The sequence below is a fragment of the Anomaloglossus baeobatrachus genome, chromosome 6 (genome assembly GCF_048569485.1).
Source record: "Anomaloglossus baeobatrachus isolate aAnoBae1 chromosome 6, aAnoBae1.hap1, whole genome shotgun sequence".
NCBI classification, from domain to species: Eukaryota; Metazoa; Chordata; class Amphibia; order Anura; family Aromobatidae; genus Anomaloglossus; species Anomaloglossus baeobatrachus.
In genome coordinates this window covers 512,354,347-512,381,337 of record NC_134358.1, presented here as the reverse complement: position 1 = coordinate 512,381,337, position 26,991 = coordinate 512,354,347, and the positions used below count along the sequence as shown (strand labels likewise).

General features: G+C 45.3%; 1 protein-coding gene across 2 annotated transcripts; it reads left to right on the top strand.

Annotated features, from left to right (window-relative positions):
• The first annotated feature begins 2,081 nt into the window (after positions 1-2,081).
• Positions 2,082-24,600, top strand: LOC142244521 (microtubule-associated serine/threonine-protein kinase 3-like). 2 transcript variants are annotated; one of them, XM_075316760.1, is made up of 19 exons: positions 2,082-2,372; positions 2,583-2,684; positions 8,036-8,129; positions 10,084-10,151; positions 11,302-11,387; positions 12,903-13,108; positions 14,789-14,927; positions 15,028-15,160; positions 15,301-15,466; positions 15,629-15,730; positions 15,983-16,105; positions 16,255-16,364; positions 16,450-16,541; positions 17,781-17,936; positions 19,173-19,325; positions 19,991-20,146; positions 23,340-23,425; positions 23,998-24,087; positions 24,314-24,600. In XM_075316760.1, exons 1-19 carry the CDS (start codon positions 2,145-2,147, stop codon positions 24,454-24,456), a joined length of 2,433 nt encoding a protein of 810 aa, XP_075172875.1. In that variant the 5' UTR covers positions 2,082-2,144; the 3' UTR covers positions 24,457-24,600. The 2 variants fall into 2 exon arrangements, with proteins under 2 accessions (XP_075172875.1, XP_075172876.1); XM_075316761.1 differs by lacking the exons at positions 2,082-2,372; positions 2,583-2,684; positions 8,036-8,129; positions 10,084-10,151 and adding an exon at positions 10,530-10,597.
• The last annotated feature ends 2,391 nt before the right edge of the window (positions 24,601-26,991 follow it).

Genomic DNA, 26,991 nt, shown 5'->3' with positions numbered 1-26,991 from the left:
ATGTATTATAAAGCAGTTATGCTTGTTTATATTTCTCTTATAGTTGCTATAATGGAAGTGTATGGGTGCAGGATACGTCACCATCCGTCTTTTGCTATAATGGAAGTGTATGGGTGCAGGATCCGTCGCCATCCGTCTTTTGCTATAATGGAAGTGTTTGGGCGCAGGATGCGTCGTCATCCGTCTTTTGCTATAATGGAAGTGTATGGGTGCAGGATGCGTCACCATCCGTCTTTTGCTATAATGGAAGTGTATGGGCGCAGGATACGTCACCATCCGTCTTTTGCTATAATGGAAGTGTATGGGTGCAGGATCCGTCGCCATCCGTCTTTTGCTATAATGGAAGTGTATGGGCGCAGGATACGTCATCATCCGTCTTTTGCTATAATGGAAGTGTATGGGTGCAGGATCCGTCGCCATCCGTCTTTTGCTATAATGGAAGTGTATGGGCACAGGATCCATCGTCATCCGTCCTTTGCTATAATGGAAGTGTATGGGTGCAGGATCCGTCGCCATCCGTCTTTTGCTATAATGGAAGTGTATGGGCGCAGGATACGTCATCATCCGTCTTTTGCTATAATGGAAGTGAATGGGCGCAGGATACGTCACCATCCGTCTTTTGCTATAATGGAAGTGTATGGGTGCAGGATCCGTCGCCATCCGTCTTTTGCTATAATGGAAGTGTATGGGCACAGGATCCATCGTCATCCGTCCTTTGCTATAATGGAAATGTATGGGTGCAGGATCCGTCGCCATCCGTCTTTTGCTATAATGGAAGTGTATGGGCACAGGATCCATCGTCATCCGTCCTTTGCTATAATGGACAGTATGGGCGCAGGATCCGTCGCCATCCGTCTTTTGCTATAATGGAAGTGTATGGGCACAGGATCCATCGTCATCCGTCCTTTGCTATAATGGAAGTGTATGGGTGCAGGATCCGTCGCCATCCATCTTTTGCTATAATGGAAGTGTATGGGCACAGGATCCGTCGTCATCCGTCCTTTGCTATAATGGAAGTGTATGGGTGCAGGATCCGTCGCCATCCGTCTTTTGCTATAATGGAAGTGTATGGGCACAGGATCCGTCGTCATCCGTCTTTTGCTATAATGGAAGTGTGGATTCCTTTTTTGTAAACGAGCATGCCCAGAAATGTTGTAAATTCACTGCTGGTCAGGAAAATTTTTCTCTCTCTCTCTCGGCACAACGGATCCGTATTTTACAGTATTCGTCACATCAGTTTTACCACAATCTTCGACGGATCCGTCACATCAGTCTCAAAACGGATTGTGACTGATGCACAAAACTGATCTGTGAAAGAGGCCTTACCTCTCCTGAACATGCGCAAAAAGATTTTTTTATATATATGGAACATGCTCAGTACAATAGATGGTATATATGGCACCTGTCAGCATAATGTAAGCAGACAAGAAAAATACATGAATAATAACACAGAATAATAGTGGATCATCCCAGAATCACAGGACACCCCTGAGGAAGCCCAGCACCTTGGAAGGGCGAAATGCGTAGGGATAGCAGCCGGCTCCTGGTTTTTCCTCTCTTTGTACGGACAAGGGTCATTTATACCCTTGTCTTTTCAGTTATATTTTGTTAATCATCCTCCAGCAGAAGCGGGTTTTTATTTTAAATATACCAGATTTTTCTGGTATGTGTTTCACGGACCACGCCATTGTATGATCCGTGGGACATCAGTGATGCCAGAAAACACTGACTTGTCTTTGTGCGGAGCACACGGACACCCGTGTACGCCGCACAGTAACACATCAGTGAGAAATCACTGGTGTGTGTGCAGACCTACTAATGTTTATAAGTCTGCGTATGTCCGTGATTCTGATACTTGAAAAAACAGTAACATACGTACCAGAATCACTGACGTGTGAAGGGGGCCTTATAGTCATCTGCCACTTTAAGAATCCATCACAGGATTGCATCATGACATCACTCATGACATCATCGAGCACATCACAGAATTCCATTATTATGACATCACAATGCACCGATTCTACTTAGTCAAGTGTTTGCAGCCCCGGTGTCATTCTTGTTAGTGATTTGCTACAGAGCTGGTGATTTACTGACTGCGCTTGAATTTGCTTGAATTTGTTTGGATTTGTTTGACTTTGCTTGAAATGTCTGACATTTCTCCAGATAGACTTCATGTGCTGGCACTACTCCAGGGGATCCTTACCACCTATACCCCTGACTATGTGCTACCACTACCCGATGGTGTCCTCAGCTTCACTTACCGGCTGGTTATGGAGCTCGTGAAGGACTGCCTGACCAAATACAACCAAGGTCGTATTAGCTCAGAATATCTTGAGCATTTAAAGAAGAACATCATGATATTAGTACAACAGGTAAGTAGCAGACAATCTGCAAAAATCATATAGAAATAATGGAATATAATGATAGAATACAAGTCTATTTACATACAATATTTCTTTAGGCCAACATCAATATAATTTATGACTTATATCAAATAGCAATAAAATGGAGACATAAATGGCGTCCTACAGTCTCCACTTTCTCTTATGATTTTTCATTTTTATTTATTTTTATCTTTAAAGGCTGAAGAACGATCCCAAAGTGGAGATTTGGCCTTTTTTAAACAATTGGCCCAAAATGTCCTGTATGTACTCGAGTATCTGGCCCACTCACCGGAGCACCTGGTAAGTATATAATCATCTTCTATAACTCATGTCCTTGTTGTCTGATCTTGTCCAGATTACCAGTCATATATCAGAATTTCAGATTTATGATTTCAGAGGCCTCACTGTCCACTCCAGGCAGACACAACCTGTCTCTGCAGCTCCACCATCTCTGAGGACAGTCTGTACTCAGTATTGCGGAGTTTATATTTCTACCTCCGTCTCACGCTATCATCAATCATAATCTTATTCTAAACGCTCTGATAATAGACATTATTGGAGAACTGTTGTGTATACATACAAGTCTTTTATATATTACTACTGTACTAGCTGTAGAACTTGGCGTTGCCCGGGATAGTAACTGTCTCTCTGTTTCTGTCCCAGTCTTTATCTGTCTCCCTTTCTGTCTCTTTCCCTGTGTCTGTCTCTCTGTCTCTTTCTCTGTCTCTTTCCCTGTCTCTTTCCCTGTCTCTTTCCCTGTGTCTGTTTCTTTCCCTGTCTGTCTATTTCCCTGCCTGTCTGTCTCTTTCCCTGGCTGCATTGTGATACGCCAACATTCCATTTAAGGGCGTGGCTGAACATTCTTCTGAAGCTCTGACTGCACTGTGGCTCCCAGCTCCATTGACTTTAATGGAGGAAGTTTTTTTGGAAAATAACTGTAAAGCGCGGGGTTAAATTTCCCCTAAAAACATAGTCTATAACACTCCCTGAGTCAAATGGAGTGTGTGTGCACAATTTCGTGATTGTACATACGACGGTGCAAATTCCCTTAGTGGACATACACACATACAGACACTCAGCTTTATATATTAGATGCAGTGGCGTAGCTAGGGTTTCAGCTCAGGGGGGGCAAAACATCTGAGTGGGCCCCTTACCAGGTAACCATGATAAATACGGTGGCGCAGATTAATCGTGGGTATAGTGAACCTAGGCAGATGACACTGATATTACCGCTATATGGTGACTATATAGAGGTAGATATCGGTGCTGCAGCACATACAAAAGATCATAATGCAGTTATAGATGGTGACTTACAGCTGACGTTCTTTCGGATGGAGTTGTTAACTTTTTCTGTGTTTTCCATCTGGTCCAGACCGACATTACAACTTCTTCCAGCCACAACTCGTCTACAGAGATTACAACAAAGACACATTTTACTCCTCACACTTCCGACACCGAACCCAATCTAATCCCAACCTGCACAAACTCCTCATCCTGCCGTCACCCCAATACTGAGCCACTGCTGCCGTGTGTGTCCCTATTACTGCACCTGCTGTGTGGCACAAAAACCGACTCCTCTTACTGCCACACATAGTAATGCCACCACTGTGCCCCCAACATGGTAATAATGCCACCACTGTGCCCCCACATAATAATGCCACCACTGTGCCCCCACATAATGCCACCACTGTGCCCCCACATAATAATGCCACCACTGTGCCCCCACATAATAATGCCACCACTATGCCCCCACATAATAATGCCACCACTGTGCCCCCACATAATGCCACCACTGTGCCCCCACATAATAATGCCACCACTGTGCCCCCACATAATAATGCCACCACTATGCCCCCACATAATAATGCCACCACTGTGCCCCCACATAATGCTACCACTGTGCCTCCACATAATGCCACCACTATGCCCCCACATAATAATGCCACCACTGTGCCCCCACATAATAATGCCACCACTGTGCCCCCACATAATAATGCCACCACTGTGCCCCCACATAAAAATGCCACTACTGTGCCCCCACATAATAATGCCACCACTGTGCCCCCACATAGTAATGCCACCACTGTGCCCCCACATAATGCCATCACTGTGCCCCCACATAATAATGCCACCACTGTGCCCTCACATAATAATGCCACCACTATGCCCCCACATAATAATGCCACCACTGTGCCCCCACATAACGCCACCACTGTGCCCCCACATAATAATGCCACCACTGTGCCTCCACATAATAATGCCACCACTGTGTCCCCACATAGTAATGCCACCACTGTGCCTCCACATAATAATGCCACCACTGTGCCCCCACATAATAATGCCACCACTGTGCCCCCACATAATAATGCCACCACTGTGCCTCCACATAATAATGCCACCACTGTATCCCCACATAGTAATGCCACCACTGTGCCTCCACATAATAATGCCACCACTGTGCCTCCACATAATAATGCCACCACTATACCCCCACATAGTAATGCCACCACTGTGCCCCCACATAATAATGCCACCACTGTGCCCCCACATAGAAATGCCACCACTGTGTCCCCACATAATAATGCCACCACTGTGCCCCCCACATAATAATGCCACCACTATGCCCCCACATAATAATGCCACCACTGTGCCCCCACATAACGCCACCACTGTGCCCCCACATAATAATGCCACCACTGTGCCTCCACATAATAATGCCACCACTGTGTCCCCACATAGTAATGCCACCACTGTGCCTCCACATAATAATGCCACCACTGTGCCCCCACATAATAATGCCACCACTGTGCCCCCACATAATAATGCCACCACTGTGCCTCCACATAATAATGCCACCACTGTATCCCCACATAGTAATGCCACCACTGTGCCTCCACATAATAATGCCACCACTGTGCCTCCACATAATAATGCCACCACTATACCCCCACATAGTAATGCCACCACTGTGCCCCCACATAATAATGCCACCACTGTGCCCCCACATAGAAATGCCACCACTGTGTCCCCACATAATAATGCCACCACTGTGCCCCCCACATAATAATGCCACCACTGTGCCCCCACATAGTAATGCCACCACTGTGCCTCCACATAATAATGCCACCACTGTGCCTCCACATAATAATGTCACCACTGTGCGCCCTACATAGTAATGCCACCACTGTGCCCCCCACATAATAATGCCACCACTGTGCCCCCATATAGTAATGCCACCACTGTGCCCCCCACATAGTAATGCAACCACTGTGCCCCCACATAGTAATGCCACCACTGTGGCCCCACATAGTAATGCAACCACTGTGCCTCCACATAATAATGCCACCACTGTGCCCCCTGTATAGTAATGCCACCACTGTGCCCCCACATAGTAATGCCACCACTCTGCCCCCACATAGTAATGCCACCACTGTGCCCCCACATAGTAATGTAACCACTGTGCCCCCACATAATGCCACCACTGTGTCCCCACATAGTAATGCCACCACTGTGCACTCACATAGTAATGCCACCACTGTGCCCTCACATAATAATGCCACCACAGTGCCTCCACATAATAATGCCACCACTGTGCCCTCACATAATAATGCCACCACTGTGCCCCCACATAATAATGCCACCACTGTGCCCTCACATAATAATGCCACCACAGTGCCTCCACATAATAATGCCACCACTGTGCCCTCACATAATGCCACCACTGTGCCCCCCACATATTAATGCCACTACTGTGACCCTCACATAATAATACCACCACTGTGCCCACCACATATTAATGCCAGTATTGTGCCCTTTACACAGTAAAATGCCTCCTTTCTGTTCTCTAGAAGGTAAAATTGCCCCCTAGAAAATATTAATGCCCTGTGTAAGTGCCCTAGAAAAGTGCCCACATATTGCTCCTAGAAAGTAATACAGCCCTCAGTGTTCCTGTGACGGTCACAATGGACGTGACGGAGGGACGGATGCACAGAGGGATGGATGGACAGAGGGACGGATGGACAGAGGGATGGATGGACGGTGGGGGGGTCTCACAGGAGGTGGGGGGTCTCACAACAGGTGGGGGGTCTCACAGCAGGTGGGGGGGTCTCACAGCTGGTGGGGGGTCTCACAGCTGGTGGGGGGGTCTCACAGCAGGTGGGGGGTCTCACAGCAGGTGGTGGGGGGTCACAGCAGGTGGTGGGGGTGTCACAGCAGGTGGTGGGGGGATCACAGCAGGTGGGGGTGGGGTCAAAGTGAGTGAGGTCACAGCAGGTGGGGGTGGGGTCACAGCAGGTGGGGGTGGGGTCACAGCAGGTGGAGGTGGGGTCACAGCAGGTGGGGAGATCACAGCAGATGGAGGAAGGTGAGGGGCAGCAGATGAGGGAGGGGGGCAGCGGCTGATGGGGGGGACGCAGCAGATGAGGGAGCGGGGCAGTGGCTTATGGGGGAGGCAGTGGCAGATGGAGGGGACGCAGCAGATGGGTTCAGTGCTGCTGGATCAGGGGGCAGTGACTGCTGCAGCCGGCAGCTGAAGGGTGGGGGCTGGGGCTGAAAGGAGACAGTGTCTTTAAACTTACTGATCGCTCCCCTCACCCTCCACAGACGCTGAAGTGAAGCTGAGGGGAGTGGTCTGCGGCCCCAGATCCACAGTGATTGGAGAGATCGGTCACAAGGCCGATCTCTCCAATCAGAGCTGGGGACAGGTGAAACAGAGGTCACCCAGCTCCAGCCAATGATCGGTGCTACAGCTGCACTGATCAGGGCTGCATTTCAATGTTTCAACCATTTTCAATGGTTGGAACATTACAGTGGCTGTGATTGGCTGACGAACGCTGCTCAGCTAATCACAGCCTCCTTAGGTCCGGGGAGGAGACACCACCCCTCCTGAGGTCAGTCAGCGGGCCCCTCCTCCCCGAATCTAAGGTATTTGCAGCGATCGCAGCCACCGGGGCCACGATCTCGCCATGACGTACTGGGTACGTCATGGGTCCTTAAGTACCAGGGAGCTATGACGTACCCAGTACGTTTTCAGGCTCTAGTGGCCCGCTCCCGCTTGGGGCCCCTGTGTGACTGCAGGTGCTGTCAGTGCAACGTCCCCACCCCCTGCCCATGGGGCCCGGTGAGCAAAAAAATGAAAGGGGAGGGGCCCGGGCTGTCAGCATGTCCAGGCCCCGCCTCCTGCTCACTGCACGATCAGCCCGCCCTGCGAAGTGTACTGTTAATGCCCCCTGCGCTGGGGCCCGGGGAGTAAAGGAATGAAAGGGGAGGGGCCTGTCAGCGTGTCCGGGCCCCCCCTCCTGCCTGCTGCTCACCGGGCCCGCTACAGGAGTCCACTAGTAATGCCCTGATGGTGGCCCTGCCGCAGAAGTTAACTATATCGGCGCGCGCTGTGCACGCTGATATAGTTAGTGGTATCGCAGCTCCAGGTGGGCCCCCTCTGAGCACGGGGCCCGGGGCGGCCGCACCCTTTGCCCCCCTGCTAGCTACGCTACTGATTAGATAGATTTACTGGAATGAGCGGTTGTGTATAATCCACACAATACTGAAATTATCCAGTAATTCCAGATTTAGCCCTTTCTGTTTTATGTATATTGTAATTTAGTATTTGTTTAATGTTATCGTAATTGTATATATAATATTATATCCATCAGGAAACACCAGAAGATGACTCCAAAGTTGGGCAAAGCCTAGATATCGCTGACCCGAATATCAGTCAGCTAGGATTAAAAAATGATCCGATTAAAGGTAAATCATTCATTTAGTTTTCTTCCAAACACATTAATATTATGGCGACACTAGATAATATGTAGACTTACACTTCATCCTCTGTATTAGGCGGGTGACGGCTTCTGAACCTCCTGTAGAGTATATTGGAAAGTAGTGATGGGCGATCGTGCTCGCCACAGGTCATTTCTAGATTGAGCTTCAAGCATCTGAGTTTTAAAATGCTCAAGTTTCCCATTGACTTCAGTTATGCCTGGTACTCGAGTCGTGTTGGAGAACCCAAATGCTTGATCAAGTAACGACCAGGGGCAAACAACCTCGCTCATCACTAATGGAAAGGGATCATGTAATTTTGATTCTCTTTTCTGTGCTCTTCTCAGCCCAAAAATGCACAAGAAGATCTTACAGAAAATTTCTCGAGTTCCCCACTGACTTCCATTATACTCGGTACACGAGTCGAGCCTCTCTGAGCATCCAACTGCTTGTTACATATACCAAGCACCCAAGCATGGTAGTGCTCACTCATCACTAGTTCCTAGTACTGAGTAGCTGAGCATGGTAGTGCTTGCTCATCACTAGATACTAGTACCGAGCACCCGAGCATGGTAGTGCCTGCTCTTTACTAGTTATGAGTACCAAGGACCCGAGCATGGTAGTGCCCGCTCATCACTAGTTATGAGTCCTGAGCACCCAAGCATGATAGTGCTCGCTCATCACTAGTTACTAGTACTGAGCATCTGGCATGGTAGTGCTCACTCATCACTAGTTACGAGTACTGAGCAACCCGAGCATGGTAGTGGTCGCTCATCATTAGTAACGAGTACTGAGCACCCGAGCATGGTAGTGGTCGCTCATCACTAGTTACGAATACGAGCACCTGAACATGGTAGTGCTCACTCATCACTAGTTACGAGCACCGAGCACCCAAGCATGGTAGTGCCCGCTCATCACTAGTAACGAGTACTGAGCACCCAAGCATGATAGTGCTCGCTCATCACTAGTTACTAGTACAGAGCATCCGGCATGGTAGTGCTAACTCATTACTAGTTACTAGTACCAAGTACCCGAGCATGGTAGTGCCCGCTCATCACTAGTAACGAGTACTGAGCACCCAAGCATGATAGTGCTCGCTCATCACTAGTTACTAGTACAGAGCATCCGGCATGGTAGTGCTAACTCATTACTAGTTACTAGTACCAAGTACCCGAGCATGGTAGTGCCCGCTCATCACTAGTTACTATCACTGAGCACCCGAGCATGGCAGTGCCCGCTCATCACTAGTTACGAGTACTGAGCACCCGAGCGTGGTAGTGCCGCTCATCACTAATAGTTATCACTGGTGAAGTTCAGGTAAATGGTCTTCTAATAAAGTTTTCGCAAGTTATCACGGGATCGCACTGTTAAGTGAGGTTACAGAGACCAGGAAATGTTCCCATAAGCACAGTTAGAAGACTTCTCTCTGCCACCCACCTGCCCTTCACCAGCAATAAAAACATTATAATTGTGCTTGCCTGTCAGCAGTTTCTCTGTCACTATCACACTGGTTATTTGTCAGATTGGAACATTTTCTCTCCAATCAGAGCACAGACCAGTGTGACAATGGTAGATTGTAAAGCTGCAGACAAGCAAGATAAGAATATTCTAATAAAGTAGCAATATGGATCCAGGAGCAGCACGTTTCCAGTGTCTCTGCCTGCGCATGCGCATTAGAAGCATTCGTGGTGCAGAGAGATCAGTGAGAAGCCACGCCATCCACAAAATGACATTATGATTGTATTGAAAAATAGTTATATACTGTAAAACAATGGATTTTAGATACTGACTGTTTGAAAGTCAGTATTTATCTAAAATAAATAAACACATATAATTCTAATTATTATTTTTTAATACAACTAGATTTTTAGTGATAGGTCCAATTTAAGTACTAATGCCATCTAATACGTGATGTTTCTTCATTATTTTATCATTATGTTAGAGACGACTGAGCCGGCAAATGCCGATGGTGGAATATGTGAGACACCAGAGATCCACAAAGCTACCAGTGTAAGTATCAGATGGAGACATCTCTATAGCATCAGATAATGGGGTATGAATGATATATCCAATATGACAACGGGATATCTCTGTTCTTAATATGTAGATCAGACCTGGTATATGTGATGATAGCATTATTATGCCTGTATCCTCCGTGTGATGTCCCTGATTATCCCCTGCAGCGTAATGATATATGGAGGATTTCCCTTATAATATAATAGTGTCTCTGGCATTCCCTGCTTGTATTATGTCCTCTATATCTGCTGAAGTGTAATCAGTGGTTATGACACAATATACAATAGAAGGGAAAAGTTCCTGTATCTGTAGCTTTTATCTTCTTGCAGCTTCTACTTTCCCCCATGATAAAGTAGCCGGCAATGTGCTAAGGCCCGCGAAATGTACGTTGGGGGTCTTTCTTCCACCTTCGGACCTTGTTAATGCCTCCCGTACTCCAGGTATAATGTTTCTCCTATGCCTAGAAAGGTTTGACAATTGATCACTGTCTCTTTGATCTCGTTACACTGTGCAACACTGAATGTTATATGACCATTGACTTCATGGGCAATTTCCTTACTGCCATTTGGCAATATTTTGGGATCTTTGATTAGTTATTCTTTTTTTTTTTGAGAGGCTATATATGTGAGTTTCATCTACATCTGCATTACCAATGGTCTGTACCCGATAATAATTTTTCATCACTCCCATTTTACTCTTGTATTACCATCTTATGCTTTTTAACTGTGTTTATGTCCTTGCACTGTGCACTTGCAATTTTTTCAAGAAATATTTGATGCATTCTAGCATTTTGCTCAGGTTCTCTCTTTTTTGTTTGTGCTATGTCCTCTATATCTGCTGAAGTGTAATCAGTGGTTGTGACATAATATAGAAGGGAAAAAGTTCCTGCATCTGGAGCTTTTATCTTCCTGCAGCTTTTATGCCTGAGGGTCACTTACACCTCAGTATTTGGTCAGTATTGTGCATTAGTGTTTATTTACCAAGACCAGAAGGGGAACTTACAGAAAAAAATGGTAATCATAAGATTGGCACTTGTTATGTGTTTTGGAGACACTCCTGGGTTTTGGAATACAAATAAAGATAAAACACTGAACAAAAATGCTGATGTGTGAATAAAACCTTTTGTAATTTCTTATTTTTTTAGGTTGTAATTGGATCATTTAACCCAATGATAAAGCCATGTAAGACTGACTTTAACCTGATTAAACCGATCAGCAGTGGATCTTTTGGGTAAGTTTTATTTTGGCATAATATATTTTTCCAATGTTGCTTATGATGGTGAAAAAGCAAAGTTATCCAGCTGTTTGGATATAAGAACTTTAGCAATTCATTAGTGCAGCAGCAAGGCAAAACCAACACGTTTCAGACATAGAACAATCCTTAGTAAGTTCCCTGCCCCAGATGTCTTAGTATTTGTCTTCATGCAATATTTTTATTTAATCTGGAAGGTTTAAAGGGAACCTTTCAGGGGCAATATGCACCCAGAACCACGAGCAGTTCTGGGTGCATAATGCTAATTCTTGCCTAACTGTCCCTGTATACACTAGCACAGATAAAGAGATCTTTAGAAAAGTATTTTTAAAGATCTTTTACCGTATGCTAATGAGTGAGGCACTAGCCCTGTGGGCATTAATTTCCCGGCCAGTCGCTCTTATTTGCATGTTAGTTCGCCCCTGTGGGTGTGCTATCATGCTAATGAATGTACAGCGTCAAAGGAGATCTCAGTCATCTCCCACCACCATTGCGTCCGATGGGGGATTTCGGCTCAGTGCGCATGACCCTGGCGTTTCAGTCATGTGCACTACTTCAGTTTGAAGCCATGACGCGTACACCCGGCTTCATAGTGCGCATGACCGAAACTCCAGGGTCATGCGCACTGAGCCGAAATCCCCCATCAAACACTATTTGCCCAACGGGAAACAAGAGGTACCCTAACTAAAGACCTAAAGACCCCGTTGGGCAAATAGTGTTTGTATAATTTCCCCTACGCTGACCGGGTGTGACAATGAGAGGTTAGTGTTTGTGAAATCCCCCGTCAGGCGCGATGGTAGCGGAGAGGTAAGTGAGAGGTAAGTGAGATCATCCTCTGACGCTGCGTATTCATTATCATGATATCACGCCCACAAGGGTGTAATAACATACTAATGGGGGCGACTGGCCAGGTAAGTATCGCCCAGGAGACTAGTGCCCTCATTCATTAGCATACGATAAAAGATCTTTAGAAATATTTTTTTTAAAGATCTCTTTATCTATACTTGTGTATACAGGGACGGTTAGGCAGGGATTAGCAATATGCACCCAGAACTGCTCGTGGTATATTGCACCTGACAGGTTCCCTTTAAAGCTCCACTAATAAATTGAGGAAATCTTATATCAAACAGTCAGATTCCTTTGTTTGCATTTTCTGAATTTCAAGCCAAGTAGTAACGTTTACTTTCTGTGCCGAGGACCTTTACAGCCAATCTACTGGAAATGGTAAACTTTGGACTTTGTGCTGGCTTATGATGTCTCCATCTAGGAGTCCTGCCCCTACCAGTATAATTGTCACTATTTAGGTCAGTTAGGATCTGACATGGATGAGAAGCTTCCATAACTGGTCATTTATGTAGTGTTACTTGATGACAAGGATTTCTACTGATGACCATACATATAGTATTAGCTTTCAGTACAGAAGATCATTTGATGACCTCTATAGACAGACTGTTAGTAAGAATTCATTATAACTTAGATTTTTCTTCTCACCAGGACTGTTGAATTAGTTCGCCATAAAGACACAGAAAAGATATTCGCTATGAAGAAACTGGCCAGGAGAGATCTTGATGACCAAAGTTTACAACTGACCTATCTAGAAAGGGACATCTCAATATTCTCAGATTGTCCCTTTGTGATCTCCATGTTCTGCTCCTTTGCCACCAATCATCATCTGTGTATGGTCATGGAGTTTGCAGCAGGTACGACATATCCATTGTATCTATATCCAGCCCATGTTCCGCGTAAAGGGAATCTGCCACCCTAAAGCATTCATATCAGCATGTAGGTCAGTGAAAGATAAATGCCGTGGTAAATTTATTAACTATATGTTGCCTGAATCTAGAAACTGAAAAATAAGGAGCGCTGATAGTGTAATACCAACAGATCAGTGAGGTAGATCAGGAAAAATACACTCACCTGAAAAGGTTGTGATAGTCACAACCACTGATAAAGCATAGGATGATGGCGTCTGCTGCAGCCCCACGTGGATGTGCATACAAATCAGAGTGAAGAGGGGGTTAATGCCGTACATCAGCCAAAATGAAAATGTAGCACGTTGATGTTATAAACGTATTCTTTTATTCCATCGGTCTATGCGTTTCGAGGATATACCTCTTCAGGACCAGTGCATCAACATAGTATATGTTGATGCACTGGTCCTGAAGAAGAGGTATATCCTCGAAACGCGTAGACCGATGGAATAAAAGAATACGTTTATAACATCAACGTGCTACATCTTCATTTTGGCTGATGCGCGGCATTAACCCACTCTTCACTCTGATTTGCCTGAATCTAGAGAAAGCCCTAATTTTTGAAACAGGCAAAGGAGATGTTAAGAGCTTTATCACGCTCATCAAATTTTCACATTATATGAAACTTTGCCCCTGAAGGTATTTTTATGCTTAGTGTCCCACGTTTGAGTGAAAATGAAAAATATCTGTGATGTCATGCACCAAAAAGAAACTGGAGTGCCTATGTAGATCACCACTGTCCTTGCTCCTGCATACTACGGTGCCCTACTAATGGCACTGGCTTCACCATTTCACTGCACATGTGCTACACATCCACGCTGTATACCTAGATGTGCAAATTGCATTCCTTGTTCTTCTTCCAGGTGCACTGGGCAAGTTAAAGAGTATCAGCCACCAGGATTTTCCTATATAAACTAAAGCCAGGACAATGCAGGGGCTATGAAGCTGATTCTATATATACCTTTAGTTGTGAGATCGGATGTATAGTTTCTGAAATACAGGCAAGTAAAGTTTGTGAAATTCAGTGTTACTTAATTGATAGGTGCTGCAGAATATCTTATAGGTGGGTCATGTTTTGCTAGTTATTGCTGCCCCTGTCTGCCTGCTTGTCCTTCCTCCCCTGTCTCTGTTATTACAAGGGGAGGAAGGACAGGCAGAAGACAGGGGCAGGAATAACTAGCCAAACCTGAACCACCTATTAGATATTCTGCAGCACCTATCAATCAAGCAACAGTGAATTTCACAAACTTTACTTCCCTGTATTTCAGAAACTATACACCCGATCTCACAATTAAAGGTATGTTTAGAATCAGCATGGTAGTGCCAGTATAGCACTGGGCTTAGTTTCTATAGGAAAATCCTGGTGGTTGGTCCTCTTTAAGGGACTCATGCTATGCAAATGCCACTATTACTCTTAGAAACTCACAATGGGATCTAAGCGGTTACCAGGGGCAGAGCTCAGCTTTGTCTTTTAATATATGGTCATATACAGTATATGCTCTACATTACACACTATACCTCTATGTATGACATCCTACCCAATGTCTCAGCCTATTTCTTATTCACACTCATCATCTGTGATTCACATTGTAACAAAACCTCACCTATTATAATTGCTTTTTAATTTAGGAGGAGACTGTGGCAACTTGATAAAGTACAATGGTCCTTTACCTCTTCCCGTGGCCCGTGTATACCTTGCAGAAACAGTTCTTGCTGTTGAATATCTGCATAGCTTTGGTGTTGTGCACAGAGACTTGAAGCCTGAAAAGTAAGTGACCCCTGTAGTATAATTAAGGGAAGGAAATGTATAGTTAGTTATACAGTCTGTGGATTATTACTTGGGACTGACACCATCTTTTCTTTTACAGCCTCCTGATATCACCAACTGGTCATATTAAAGTGACCGATTTTGGGCTTTCAAAACTCGGCCTTATGAGGCCAACGTCCGACATCTACAAGGCTCCGATTGAGGACATCACCCAAGAGTTCAGAGATGTTGAGGTCAGTTCTACTTACAGAAACTTGTACTTTACAGATATCTATTTCTATGATGTTTTCTCATCTAGAAAACATTTCCACTGATATTATTTGTTAAAACTATATTCTTTGATCATTATTCTCATTGTCCTGTTGGTTTCCAGGTCTATGGCACCCCTTGTTATATAGCCCCGGAAGTCATTTTACAGAAAGGCTATGGAAGGCCTATTGACTGGTGGGCAGTAGGGATCATCCTGCATAAATTTCTTGTAGGGACTGAACCATTTACTGGATTTTCCAAAGATGAATTTATCTACAAAATCCTAAGGAGTAAGTAAAATTATCCTAATGCTATGTGATGGGAGATGTTTGGTTTGGATGTTCAGTCAATTATTTGGTTTAGTTACTGGTTTTATACAGATTTTTTTGTTTTTTTCAATCAAAGTAAATGAAGAGTTTTTACTTCTGTAATATATAATTTTTCTATCACAGGTGAAATTTCTTGGGATTATTATCATTCTGTTCCTCCTCGCGATGCTAGGGACATGATCAATAAATTGCTCATAAAAAATCCAGCAGAAAGACTTGGGACAGGTAATGTATAAATTAGTATTAATATTGACTTATTACACATCTGTGACTGGACAACAAGATCATGTCCATGAAGATCAGCACTGAGGTTCTTCACCTTCTTGACTCTTCCCCATACTTCATGCTATGACTTTCAGTATATTTCCTTCACGTCAGCAGCGCTACGTCATCAGTTCAGATGAACATAAACTATGCAGATATGGAGAAGTAATTCTGACTTTTTTTTTATCACTTTTTCCTATCTTCCTTTTCCAGGAGGAGCGAATGAGATCAAGAGTCATCCATTCTTGAGTGACTTAGACTTTGAGAACCTTCATAGTCAGCAGTCACCTTATATTCCTTATCTTGAGTCCGAGCTGGACACCGACTACTGTGAAAGTAAGTAGAATGGAGACATAATTTGGATCCAGCTTATATTTGTCTTGTCGTTCATTTTATGTGACTATCTGTTCTGATCCTTATTAGCAACATTTTGGTGAATGCCTGTGATTATAGTAATAATCTCCAATAATATTTCTCCTTTGTAGTTCGCGCCAAGCCAGGCGAACATTTGGATTCAGAAGAGAGTGACGATGGTGAGGACATTGACTGGCCAGAAAGCCTAAACTTTGTGTCATCTTCTCAAAGGCTTTCTAAGGTAAGAATGTGACTTATCAATACATAAAACCTATAATAAAAAGGGAATATATATATATTTTACATTTCATTTTTTTTTTGTTTAGCTATATCCCATCAATACTAGGATTATGATCAACAGAGACCACAAGTCATCTCCAGATTGTTCTCTAGAGACCAGCAGAAAACACTCAGACGTGTAAGTAATTATTATTATAAGTATGGGGGGGGGGGGTCACAGGAGCATATAGCATCTGATATCAGAGAATTGGATGCTTTTTGCTAATGACACTCGGCTCAGACTCTTCTACGAGGGTGATCCGAGAGTCATTCACTGTGCTCCAAGCGAGAATCGGAGTACTGGTGAGGAGAAGGAGAGATTCATTTTTACATATTCTCCATTAGCCTCTTTGCGTATATTGGACTCCACACATGTCATCCAAGTACAGTCTGATGTTTCACACCCACCCATAGACTTGTATTGGTGTGCGTAATCCAAGACACGCTGCCAATCATTTGTGATAATCCGGTCTTCTTATTATTATGGGGTTTAGTACTGATATGTGTTCAGCATACCAAATACAATACTCATGCAAGACAAGACTAAAGCGGGCTTTACACGCTACGATATCGTTAATGAATTATCGTCAGGGTCACTTTGTTTGTGACGCACATCCGGCATCATTAACTATATTGCAGTGTATGACACTTATGTCCGACCTAAAACGATTGCAAAAGCGCCAAAAATCGTTTGCCGCGGAGGGGTCGTCCTAAAACAAAAATCGTTTTCTTTTAATTAGCGATGTTGTTCCTCGTTCCTGTGGCAGCACACATCGCTATGTATGACACCGCAGGAGTGAGGAACATCTCCTTACCTGCCTCCACCGGCTATGTGGAAGGAAGGAGATGGGCGGGATGTTTACGTCCCGCTCATCTCTGTCCCTCCGCTTCTATTGGACGCCTGCCGTGTAACGTCGCTGTGACGCCGCACGACCCGCCCCCTTAGAAAGGAGGTGGTTTGCCGGCCAGAGCGACGTCGCAGGACAGGTAAGTCCGTGTGACGGGGGTAAGCGAGGTTGTGCGCGACGGGCAGCGATTTGCCCGTGTCGCACCACCGACGGGGGTGGGTACGATGGCTTGCGATCTCGCTAGCGAGATGGCAGCGTGTAAAGCCCGCTTAAATCCAGCACCCACCAACCCTGATTGCTGATCACTGGGGGTCTAGCTTGTGATAACAGCTTATCATTGTGACCAGCCATTCATTTCCAGTTTATTAGAGTCGTATATTACTAATGATGTTTCATTCTCACTGATTGAAGGGGGTCCTGTGCAAAGTATCCCCTCCATGTTGATCAAATGTCCTAATTGGTCTTATAGACGGAGATTCTTGAATTTTCATTTGTAATTTATTTTTTTTTGTTTTTCTTCTACCAAACAGGCAGGAAGAATCTTCTCCTTCTGCAACTGATGATGACAATCAGTGTTTGACTGCTGTTAACAAGTCATCCTCACCCACATCGTCAGGTATGATCAACGGAGACCACAAGTTATCTCCAGATTGTTCTCTAGAGACCAGCAGAAAACACTCAGACGTGTAAGTAATTATTATTATAAGTATGGGGGGGGTCACAGGAGCATATAGCATCTGATATCAGAGAATTGGATGTTTTTTGCTAATGACACTCGGCTCAGACTCTTCTACGAGGGTGATCCGAGAGTCATTCATTGTGCTCCAAGCGAGAATCGGAGTACTGGTGAGGAGAAGGAGAGATTAATTTTTACATCATCTCCATTAGCCTCTTTGCGTATATTGGACTCCACACATGTGATCCAAGCGCAGTCTGATGTTTCACACCCACCCATATACTTGTATTGGTGTGCATAATCCGAGACACGCTGCCAATCATTTGTGAGAATCCGGTCTTTTTATTATTATGGGGTTTAGTACTGATATGTGTTCAGCATACCAAATACAATACTCATGCAAGACAAGATTAAAGCGGGCTTTACACGCTACGATATCGTTAATGAATTATCGTCAGGGTCACGTTGTTTGTGATGCACATCCGGCGTCATTAACAATATTGCAGTGTATGACACTTATGTCCGACCTAAAACGATTGCAAAAGTGCCAAAAATCTTTTGCCGCGGAGGGGTCGTCCTAAAACAAAAAATCGTTTTCTTTTAATTAGCGATGTTGTTACTCGTTCCTGTGGCAGCACACATCGCTATGTATGACACCGCAGGAGCGAGGAACATCTCCTTACCTGCCTCCACTGGCTATGTGGAAGGAAGGAGGTGGGCGGGATGTTTACGTCCCGCTCATCTCTGTCCCTCCGCTTCTATTGGACGCCTGCCGTGTGATGTCGCTGTGACGCCACATGTACCGCCCCCTTAGAAAGGAGGTGGTTTGCCGGCCAGAGCGACGTCGCAGGACAGGTAAGTCCGTGTGACGGGGGTAAGCGAGGTTGTGCGCGACGGGCAGCTATTTGCCCGTGTCGCACCACCGACGGGGGCGGGTATGATCGCTTGCGATCTCGCTAGCGAGATTGCAGCGTGTAAAGCCCGCTTAAATCCAGCACCCACCAACCCTGATTGCTGATCACTGGGGGTCTAGCTTGTGATAACAGCTTATCATTGTGACCAGCCATTCATTTCCAGTTAATTAGAGTCGTGTATTACTAATGATGTTTCATTCTTACTGAATGAAGGGGGTCCTGTGCAAAGTATCCCCTCCATGTTGACCAAATGTCCTAATTGGTCTTATAGACGGAGATTCTTGAATTTTCATTTGTAATTTATTTTTTTTTGTTTTTCTTCTACCAAACAGGCAGGAAGAATCTTCTTCTGCAACTGATGATGACAATCAGTGTTTGACTGCTGATAACAAGTCATCATCACCCACATCGTCAGGTATGATCAACGGAGACCACAAGTCATCTCCAGATTGTACTCTAGAGACCAGCAGAAAACACTCAGACGTGTAAGTAAATTATTATTATAAGTATGGGGGGGGATCACAGGAGCATATAGCATCTGATATCAGAGAATTGGATGTTTTTTGCTAATGACACTCGGCTCAGACTCTTCTACGAGGGTGATCCGAGAGTCATTCACTGTGCTCCAAGCGAGAATCGGAGTACTGGTGAGGAGAAGGAGAGATTAATTTTTACATCTTCTCCATTAGCTGTCTTTGCGTATACTGGACTCCACACAGATGTCATCCAAGCGCAGTCTGATGTTTCACACCCACCCATAGACCTGTATTGGTGTGCGTAATCCAAGACACGCTGCCAATCATTTGTGAGAATCCGGTCTTCTTATTATTATGGGGTTTAGTACTGATATGTGTTCAGCATACCAAATACAATACTCATGCAACACAAGACTAAATCCAGCACCCACCACCCTGATTGCTGATCACTGGGGGTCTGGCTTATGATAACAGCTTATCACTGGGACCAGCCATTAATTTCCAGTTTATTAAAGTCGTATTTTACTAATGATGTTTAATTCTCACTGATTGAAGGGGGTCCTGTGCAAAGTATCCCCTCCATGTTGACCAAATGTCCTAATTGGTCTCATAGACGAAGATTCTTGAATTTTCATTTGTAATTTATTTTTTTTTGTTTTTCTTCTACCAAACAGGCAGAAAGAATCTTCTCCTTCTGCAACTGATGATGACAATCAGTGTTTGACTGCTGATAACAAGTCATCATCACCCACACCGTCAGGTATGATCAACGGAGACTACAAGTCATCTCCAGATTGTTCTCTAGAGACCAGCAGAAAACACTCAGACGTGTAAGTAAATTATTATTATAAGTATGGGGGGGGGGGGTCACAGGAGCATATAGCATCTGATATCAGAGAATTGGATGTTTTTTGCTAATGACACTCGGCTCAGACTCTTCTACGAGGGTGATCCGAGAGTCATTCACTGTGCTCCAAGCGAGAATCGGAGTACTGGTGAGGAGAAGGAGAGAGTAATTTTTACATATTCTCCATTAGCCTCTTTGCGTATATTGGACTCCACACAGATGTCATCCAAGTACAGTCTGATGTTTCACACCCACCCATAAGGTGGCTTTACACACTGCAACATCGCAAACGACATCGCTGTAACGTCACCGATTTTGTGACGTAATAGCGACCTCCCCAGCGACATTGCAGTGTGTGAAACACATCAGCGACCTGGCCCCTGCTGTGAGGTTGCTGATCGCTACAAATCGTTCAGGACCATTCTTTGGTCCTTTGTTTCCCGCTGTGCAGCAAAGTCTCAGTGTGTAAAGGGGACTTAAAACACTGGAAACGAGTGATGTGTCACAATATCTGTCAATCACTATTCTCTGTCAGTCGGTCTCTCCCTCTCGGTCTCTATTCTCTCTCTGTCCGTCCGTCACTATCTCTGTCCCTCTCTCACAGTCTGTCGGTCATTTTCCCCTCCTCTCTCATACTCACCGATCCTCGATCCCCGGCGCAGCGCTGCACGGCATTCACACTGCTGCGGCGGCTTTTACTATTTTGAAAAAGCCGGCCGCTCATTAAACAATTTTGTATTCCCTACTTTCCCCGCCCACAGGCGCCTATGATTGGTTGCAGTGAGACATGCCCCCACGCTGAGTGACAGGTGTCTCACTGCACCCAATCACAGCAGCCGGTGGGCGGGTCTATACTGTGCAGTGAAATAAATAATTAAATAATTAAAAAAACCGGCGTGCGGTCCCCCCCAATTTTAATACCAGCCAGATAAAGCCATACGGCTGAAGGCTGGTATTCTAAGGATGGGGAGCTCCACGTTATGGGGAGCCCTCCAGCCTAACAATATCAGTCAGCAGCCGCCCAGAATTGCTGCATACATTATATGCGACAGTTCTGGGACTGTACCTGGCTCTTCCCGATTTGCCCTGGTGCGTTGGCAAATCGGGGTAATAAGGAGTTATTGGCAGCCCATAACTGCCAATAAGTCCTAGATTAATCATGTGAGGCGTCTCCCCGAGAAACCTTCCATGATTAATCTGTAAATTACAGTAAATAAACACACACACACCTGAAAAATCCTTTATTAGAAATAAAAAACACAAACAAATTCCCTCATTAACAATTTAATAAGCCCCAAAAAGCCCTCCATGTCCGGCGTAATCCACGGACCTCCAGCGTCGCATCCAGCTCTGCTGCATGCAGGTGACAGGAGCAGCAGAAGACACCGCCGCTCCTGTCACCTCCATGAAGGTAATAGCGCGATCGGCTGAGCTGTCACTGAGGTTACCTGGATCTAGCGGTGGATGCAGCGGTGGCCGCGGGTAACCTCAGTGACAGCTCAGCTGATCGCGCTACTCACCTCAGTTGCTGCGTGGAGCTGACAGGAGCGGCGGTGAGTAGCGCGATCAGCTGAGCTGTCACTGAGGTTACCCGCGGCCACCGCTGCATCCACCGCTGGATCCACCGCTGGATCCAGTGACAGCGGGTAACCTCAGTGACAGCTCAGCTGATCGCGCGGCTGTCTTCATTAGCTGCGTGGAGGTGACAGGAGCGGCGGTGTCTTCTGCTGCTCCTGTCACCTGCATGCAGCAGAGCTGGATGCGACGCTGGAGGTCCGTGGATTACGCCGGACATGGAGGGCTTTTTGGGGCTGATTAAATTGGTGATGAGGGAATTTGTTTCTGTTTTTTATTTCTAATAAAGGATTTTTCAGTTGTGTGTGTTTATTTACTGTAATTTACAGATTAATCATGCAAGGTATCTCGGGGAGACGCCTGACATGATTAATCTAGGACTTATTGGCAGCTATGGGCTGCCAATAACTCCTTATTACCCCGATTTGCCAACGCACCAGGGCAAATCGGGAAGAGCCGGGTACAGTCCCAGAACTGTCGCATATAATGTATGCGGCAATTCTGGGCGGCTGCTGACTGATATTGTTAGGCTGGGGGGCTCCCCATAACGTGGAGCTCCCCATCCTGAGAATACCAGCCTTCAGCCGTATGGCTTTATCTGGCTGGTATTAAAATTGGGGGGGACCGCACGCCGTTTTTTTAAATTATTTAATTATTTATTTCACTGCACAGTATAGACCCGCCCACCGGCTGCTGTGATTGGGTGCAGTGAGACACCTGTCACTCAGCGTGGGGGCGTGTCTCACTGCAACCAATCATAGGCGCCTGTGGGCAGGGAAAGTAGGGAATACGAAATTGTTTAATGAGCGGCCGGCTTTTTCAAAATAGTAAAAGCCGCCGGAGCAGTGTGAATGCCGTGCAGCGCTGCGCCGGGGATCGGGGATCGGTGAGTATGAGAGAGGAGGGGAAAATGACCGACAGACTGTGAGAGAGGGACAGAGATAGTGACGGACGGACAGAGAGAGAATAGAGACCGAGAGGGAGAGACCGACTGACAGAGAATAGTGATTGACAGATATTGTGACACATCACTCGTTTCCAGTGTTTGACTAGCTAGGTCGTTCTGCAGGTCCGGATCGCTGTTGCGTCGTTGGCCAGGTTTGCCTTTTTGACAGCTCACCAGAGACTCACCAGAGACTTTGTAGCGATCCCCGCCAGGTTGGGATCACTGGTGGGATCGCTGAAAGTCTTAGTGTGTAAAGGGGCCTATAGACTTGTATTGGTGTGCGTAATCCAAGACACGCTGCCAATCATTTGTGAGAATCCGGTCTTCTTATTATTATGGGGTTTAGTACTGATATGTGTTCAGCATACCAAATACAATACTCATGCAACACAAGACTAAATCCAGCACCCACCACCCTGATTGCTGATCACTGGGGGTCTGGCTTGTGATAACAGCTTATCATTGTGACCAGCCATTAATTTCCAGTTTATTAAAGTCGTATATTACTAATGATGTTTCATTCTCACTGATTGAAGGGGGTCCTGTGCAAAGTATCCCCTCCATGTTGACGAAATGTCCTAATTGTCTTATAGACGGAGATTCTTGAATTTTGATTTGTAATTTTTTTTTTTTTGTTTTTTCTTCTACTAAACAGGCAGGAAGAATCTTCTCCTTCTGCAACTGATGATAACAATCAGTGTTTGACTGCTGATAACAAGTCATCCTCACCCACATCGTCAGGTATGTGCCGGTCTATAAGACATTTTGTGATAGCCTATGATCAGAAAGTGTAATGTGAATGTGGACATGAAGGCTCAGAATATCGCTGCCTTTAAAATGATGAACAGTCCAACACTTCAGTGTGTAATCTTCTCAATCTTTCATGATTGACATTAAAGTTATAAGGGGCTATACGGTCCTGTGCGCGATACTGATCCTGAACACTGGGCCCATGGCTCGATCAGGCCCCAAACTGACCCTATTATGACCTTAATTTTACACTGAGGTTTTATGTAATGTATTATATAATAACACTGTGGCACGCTGCAACTAATACCACATTAGTAAGGGGACATAGTTACATGGTGGCACATGGAAAAGCTACAGGTCTGTATTAATCAGTTTGCAGTACATCTAATGCTCAAGACCCTCAGGTACTGTTATGTGTATATGGCATATTCTGCTTGATTATCGTGCAATGCCAGATTACCAAGACTATAGGGTACCAGAATAAAATAATTCTACTATATAAAGATATAAACTTAATCTTATAGGAGTTTATTATTGATATTTGTTTCTTATTTTCTGATAAGAATTTCCAGGTGAGAAGAAAAGAAGATTTGCATTAAACCTGAGAAAAAAGCAAAAAACAGAAACAGTAGAAGAGCGAGAACCTAGAAGACGTAAGTGTGACAATAAGCTCCATGTTGTCTGATGCCGGTCAGTGAGAATATTTCATGTGGAGCAGATGTGATGTCAGCGGTGGGATTGTCACATGTATAATGACTGACAATGATCCCTGTACCTGTGTGTAGATGATTCCTCTACCGTCCTGCCACAATAACACCACAGCAGCATCCTCTCATGTAGAGTCCATTACTTACATTAGTTTTACATCTCTTCTTATAGGTTCTATCTTCCGTCGGATGATATCATCCGCCCGGCGTGGATTATCTAGGGCTGCTCACTCCATCAGAGAAAGCTGGCTTTTTTCACTTAATCACCGGGGCACTTTAGACATCTCAAAGACAGAGAATCAGTGCCCTGAATGAAGAACAGCAAGTCCGCCATCAAGGCGGTATATGGGCAGCACGGCGGCTCAGTGGTTAACACTGTGGCTTTGCAGTATTGGGGTCCTGGAATTAAATCCCACCAAGGACAACTTCTGCAAGGAGTTTGTATGTTCTCCCCGTGTTTGCGTGGGTTTCCTCCGGGTTCTCCGGTTTCCTCCCACACTCCAAAGACATACTGCTATATAAATCAGCATAATAATAAGCTTCTGACCAGCAAGAAACAGCTGCAGAAGATGAAGGCCCCTAAAATAAAAAAAAAGATCAAATTGATTAATGTTGCTTTGTATTTAATTGAATATTAGTGAAATTTATGGGATATAAATACTATATATCATACATGTTTGATTGCTGGAGTCCCAAACAAGAGAATATTAGCGCCATCTCTGCTATTAATGAAGCTCTCCCCTGAAGCTTTTTTTCACTAAACATGTGTCACGGTGGGTGTGGGGAGAGACATCCAGCAAGTGGACTCCTGGGTAGAGATGAGCCACCCCCTCAGAATTCGAGTTCGGTTCGGTTCGCCGAACGGTACCCCGACGAACCGTTCGTCGAACTCTCGAACCCCATAGGAAGCAATGGGAGGCAATCACAAACACATAAAAACACCTGGTAAACACCCTCAAAGTTGTCCAAAAGGTGCCAAACAACTCCCAAGACAACACAAACACATGGGAAAGTGAGAAGGACAAATACTCATGTGAAAACTAAACAGATGGACGAGGAAAAAGAGGAGGAGACACAGATATAGGCATGGCATGCCCTTTTAAAATTATGTAAAACACCGCAAGGTGACTCCAAGCAGACTCTCCCTTTTTCCAAAAATTGGGCCCCACAGACACCCCTTTAGTGGCAGCACTTGTGCCCCAGTTGCAAACTGGACAGTTTGATTTGCATCAAACACATTCAAAAATACGCCAGCCTTAACTGTCCCCAGTATGACACCGGGGTGGGTAGCAAAGTCTTTGCTGAACCATGACTTGTTCATCTTGGCTCATTTTTAAAAACACCGCAAGAGTTACTCCAAGCAGAGTCTCCCTTTTTTCCAAAAATTGGGCCACACAGACACCCCTTTAGTGGCAGCACTTGTGCCCCAGTTGTCATCTTGGCTCATTTTTAAAAACACCGCAAGGGTTACTCCAAGCGGAGTCTCCCTTTTTTCCAAAAATTGGGCTCCACAGACACCACTTCAGTGGCAAGACTTGTGCCCTAGTTGCAAACAGGATGTTTTGATTTGCATCAAGCACATTCCAAAATACACCAGCCTTAGCTGTCGCCCGGATGACACCGGGGAAGGTCTAGCAAAGTCTTTGCTGATCCCAGATCTGTTCATCTTGGCTCATTTTTAAAACACCGCAAGGGTTACTCCAACCAGAGTCTCCCTTTTTTCCAAAAATTGGGCCCCACAGACACCCCTTCAGTGGCAGCACTTGTGCCCCAGTTGCAAACTTGACAGGTACATTTGCATCAAGCACATTCCAAATCCACAAGCATTTACTCTCCCCAGGATGACACAGGGGTAGTAAAGTCCTTGCGGATCCATGACTTGTTCATTTTGATGAACGTCAGTCTGTCCACATTGTCACTGGACAGACGCGTGCGCTTATCTGTCAGCACACACCCAGCAGCACTGAAGACACGTTCAGAGACAACGCTGGCAGCTGGACACGACAAAATCTCCAAGGCGTAAGTGGCGAGCTCAGGCCATTTTTCAAGATTTGAAGCCCAAAAGGAGCAAGGCTCCATTTGCAAAGTCATGGCATCAATGCTCATTTGGAGATACTCCTGTATCATCCTCTCTAGCCGTTGACTATGTGTCAGACTTCTCGTCTCTGTTGGCCTTGCATTGGATGGTCTAAAAAAAATTATGAAAAGATTCAATAAAATTGCTGTTACCAGCACCAGATACGGTGCTGCTGGTACAGTTAGACTGTTGATGTCGAGACCGGCCCATGTTTGTCAACTGGGAGATTCACTCCGTGCACCACTGGGGTTTGGTGGAAAAGCTGAGCTAAGATTGAGTAACGGCTTCTGCTGATACTCCTGCATACGTGCGTCCCTTTCTATGACTGGAATTATTTCACAAAATTTGGACTTGTACCGGGGATCTAATAGTGTGGCAACCCAGTAGTCATCATCACTTCTAATTTTGACAATCCGAGGGTCATGTTGTAGGTAGTGAAGCAAGAAGGGGCTCATGTGTCTTGCACATCCATGCGGACCAAGTCCTTGCTGTGTTTGTGGCATAGAGGTGCTAACCGTTCTTTCTTCCTCTGACATCTTCCCCCAACCTTTTTCAACTGAAATGTGTCTCCCTCATCTGCTGAGTCTTCCATGTCCATGGACAGTTCGTCCTCCATTTCTTCATGTTCTCCTGCAACTTCCTCAACATTTTGCCTGCTACCATGCGCTCTTGTTAATCTCTCTCCCCCACCGTTCCATGCCTGCCGCCTTGGTGATGATGAACGTCTGGACCTTGGTGATGTTGTTATCCCTTGCGCATGTGAATCCTCATGT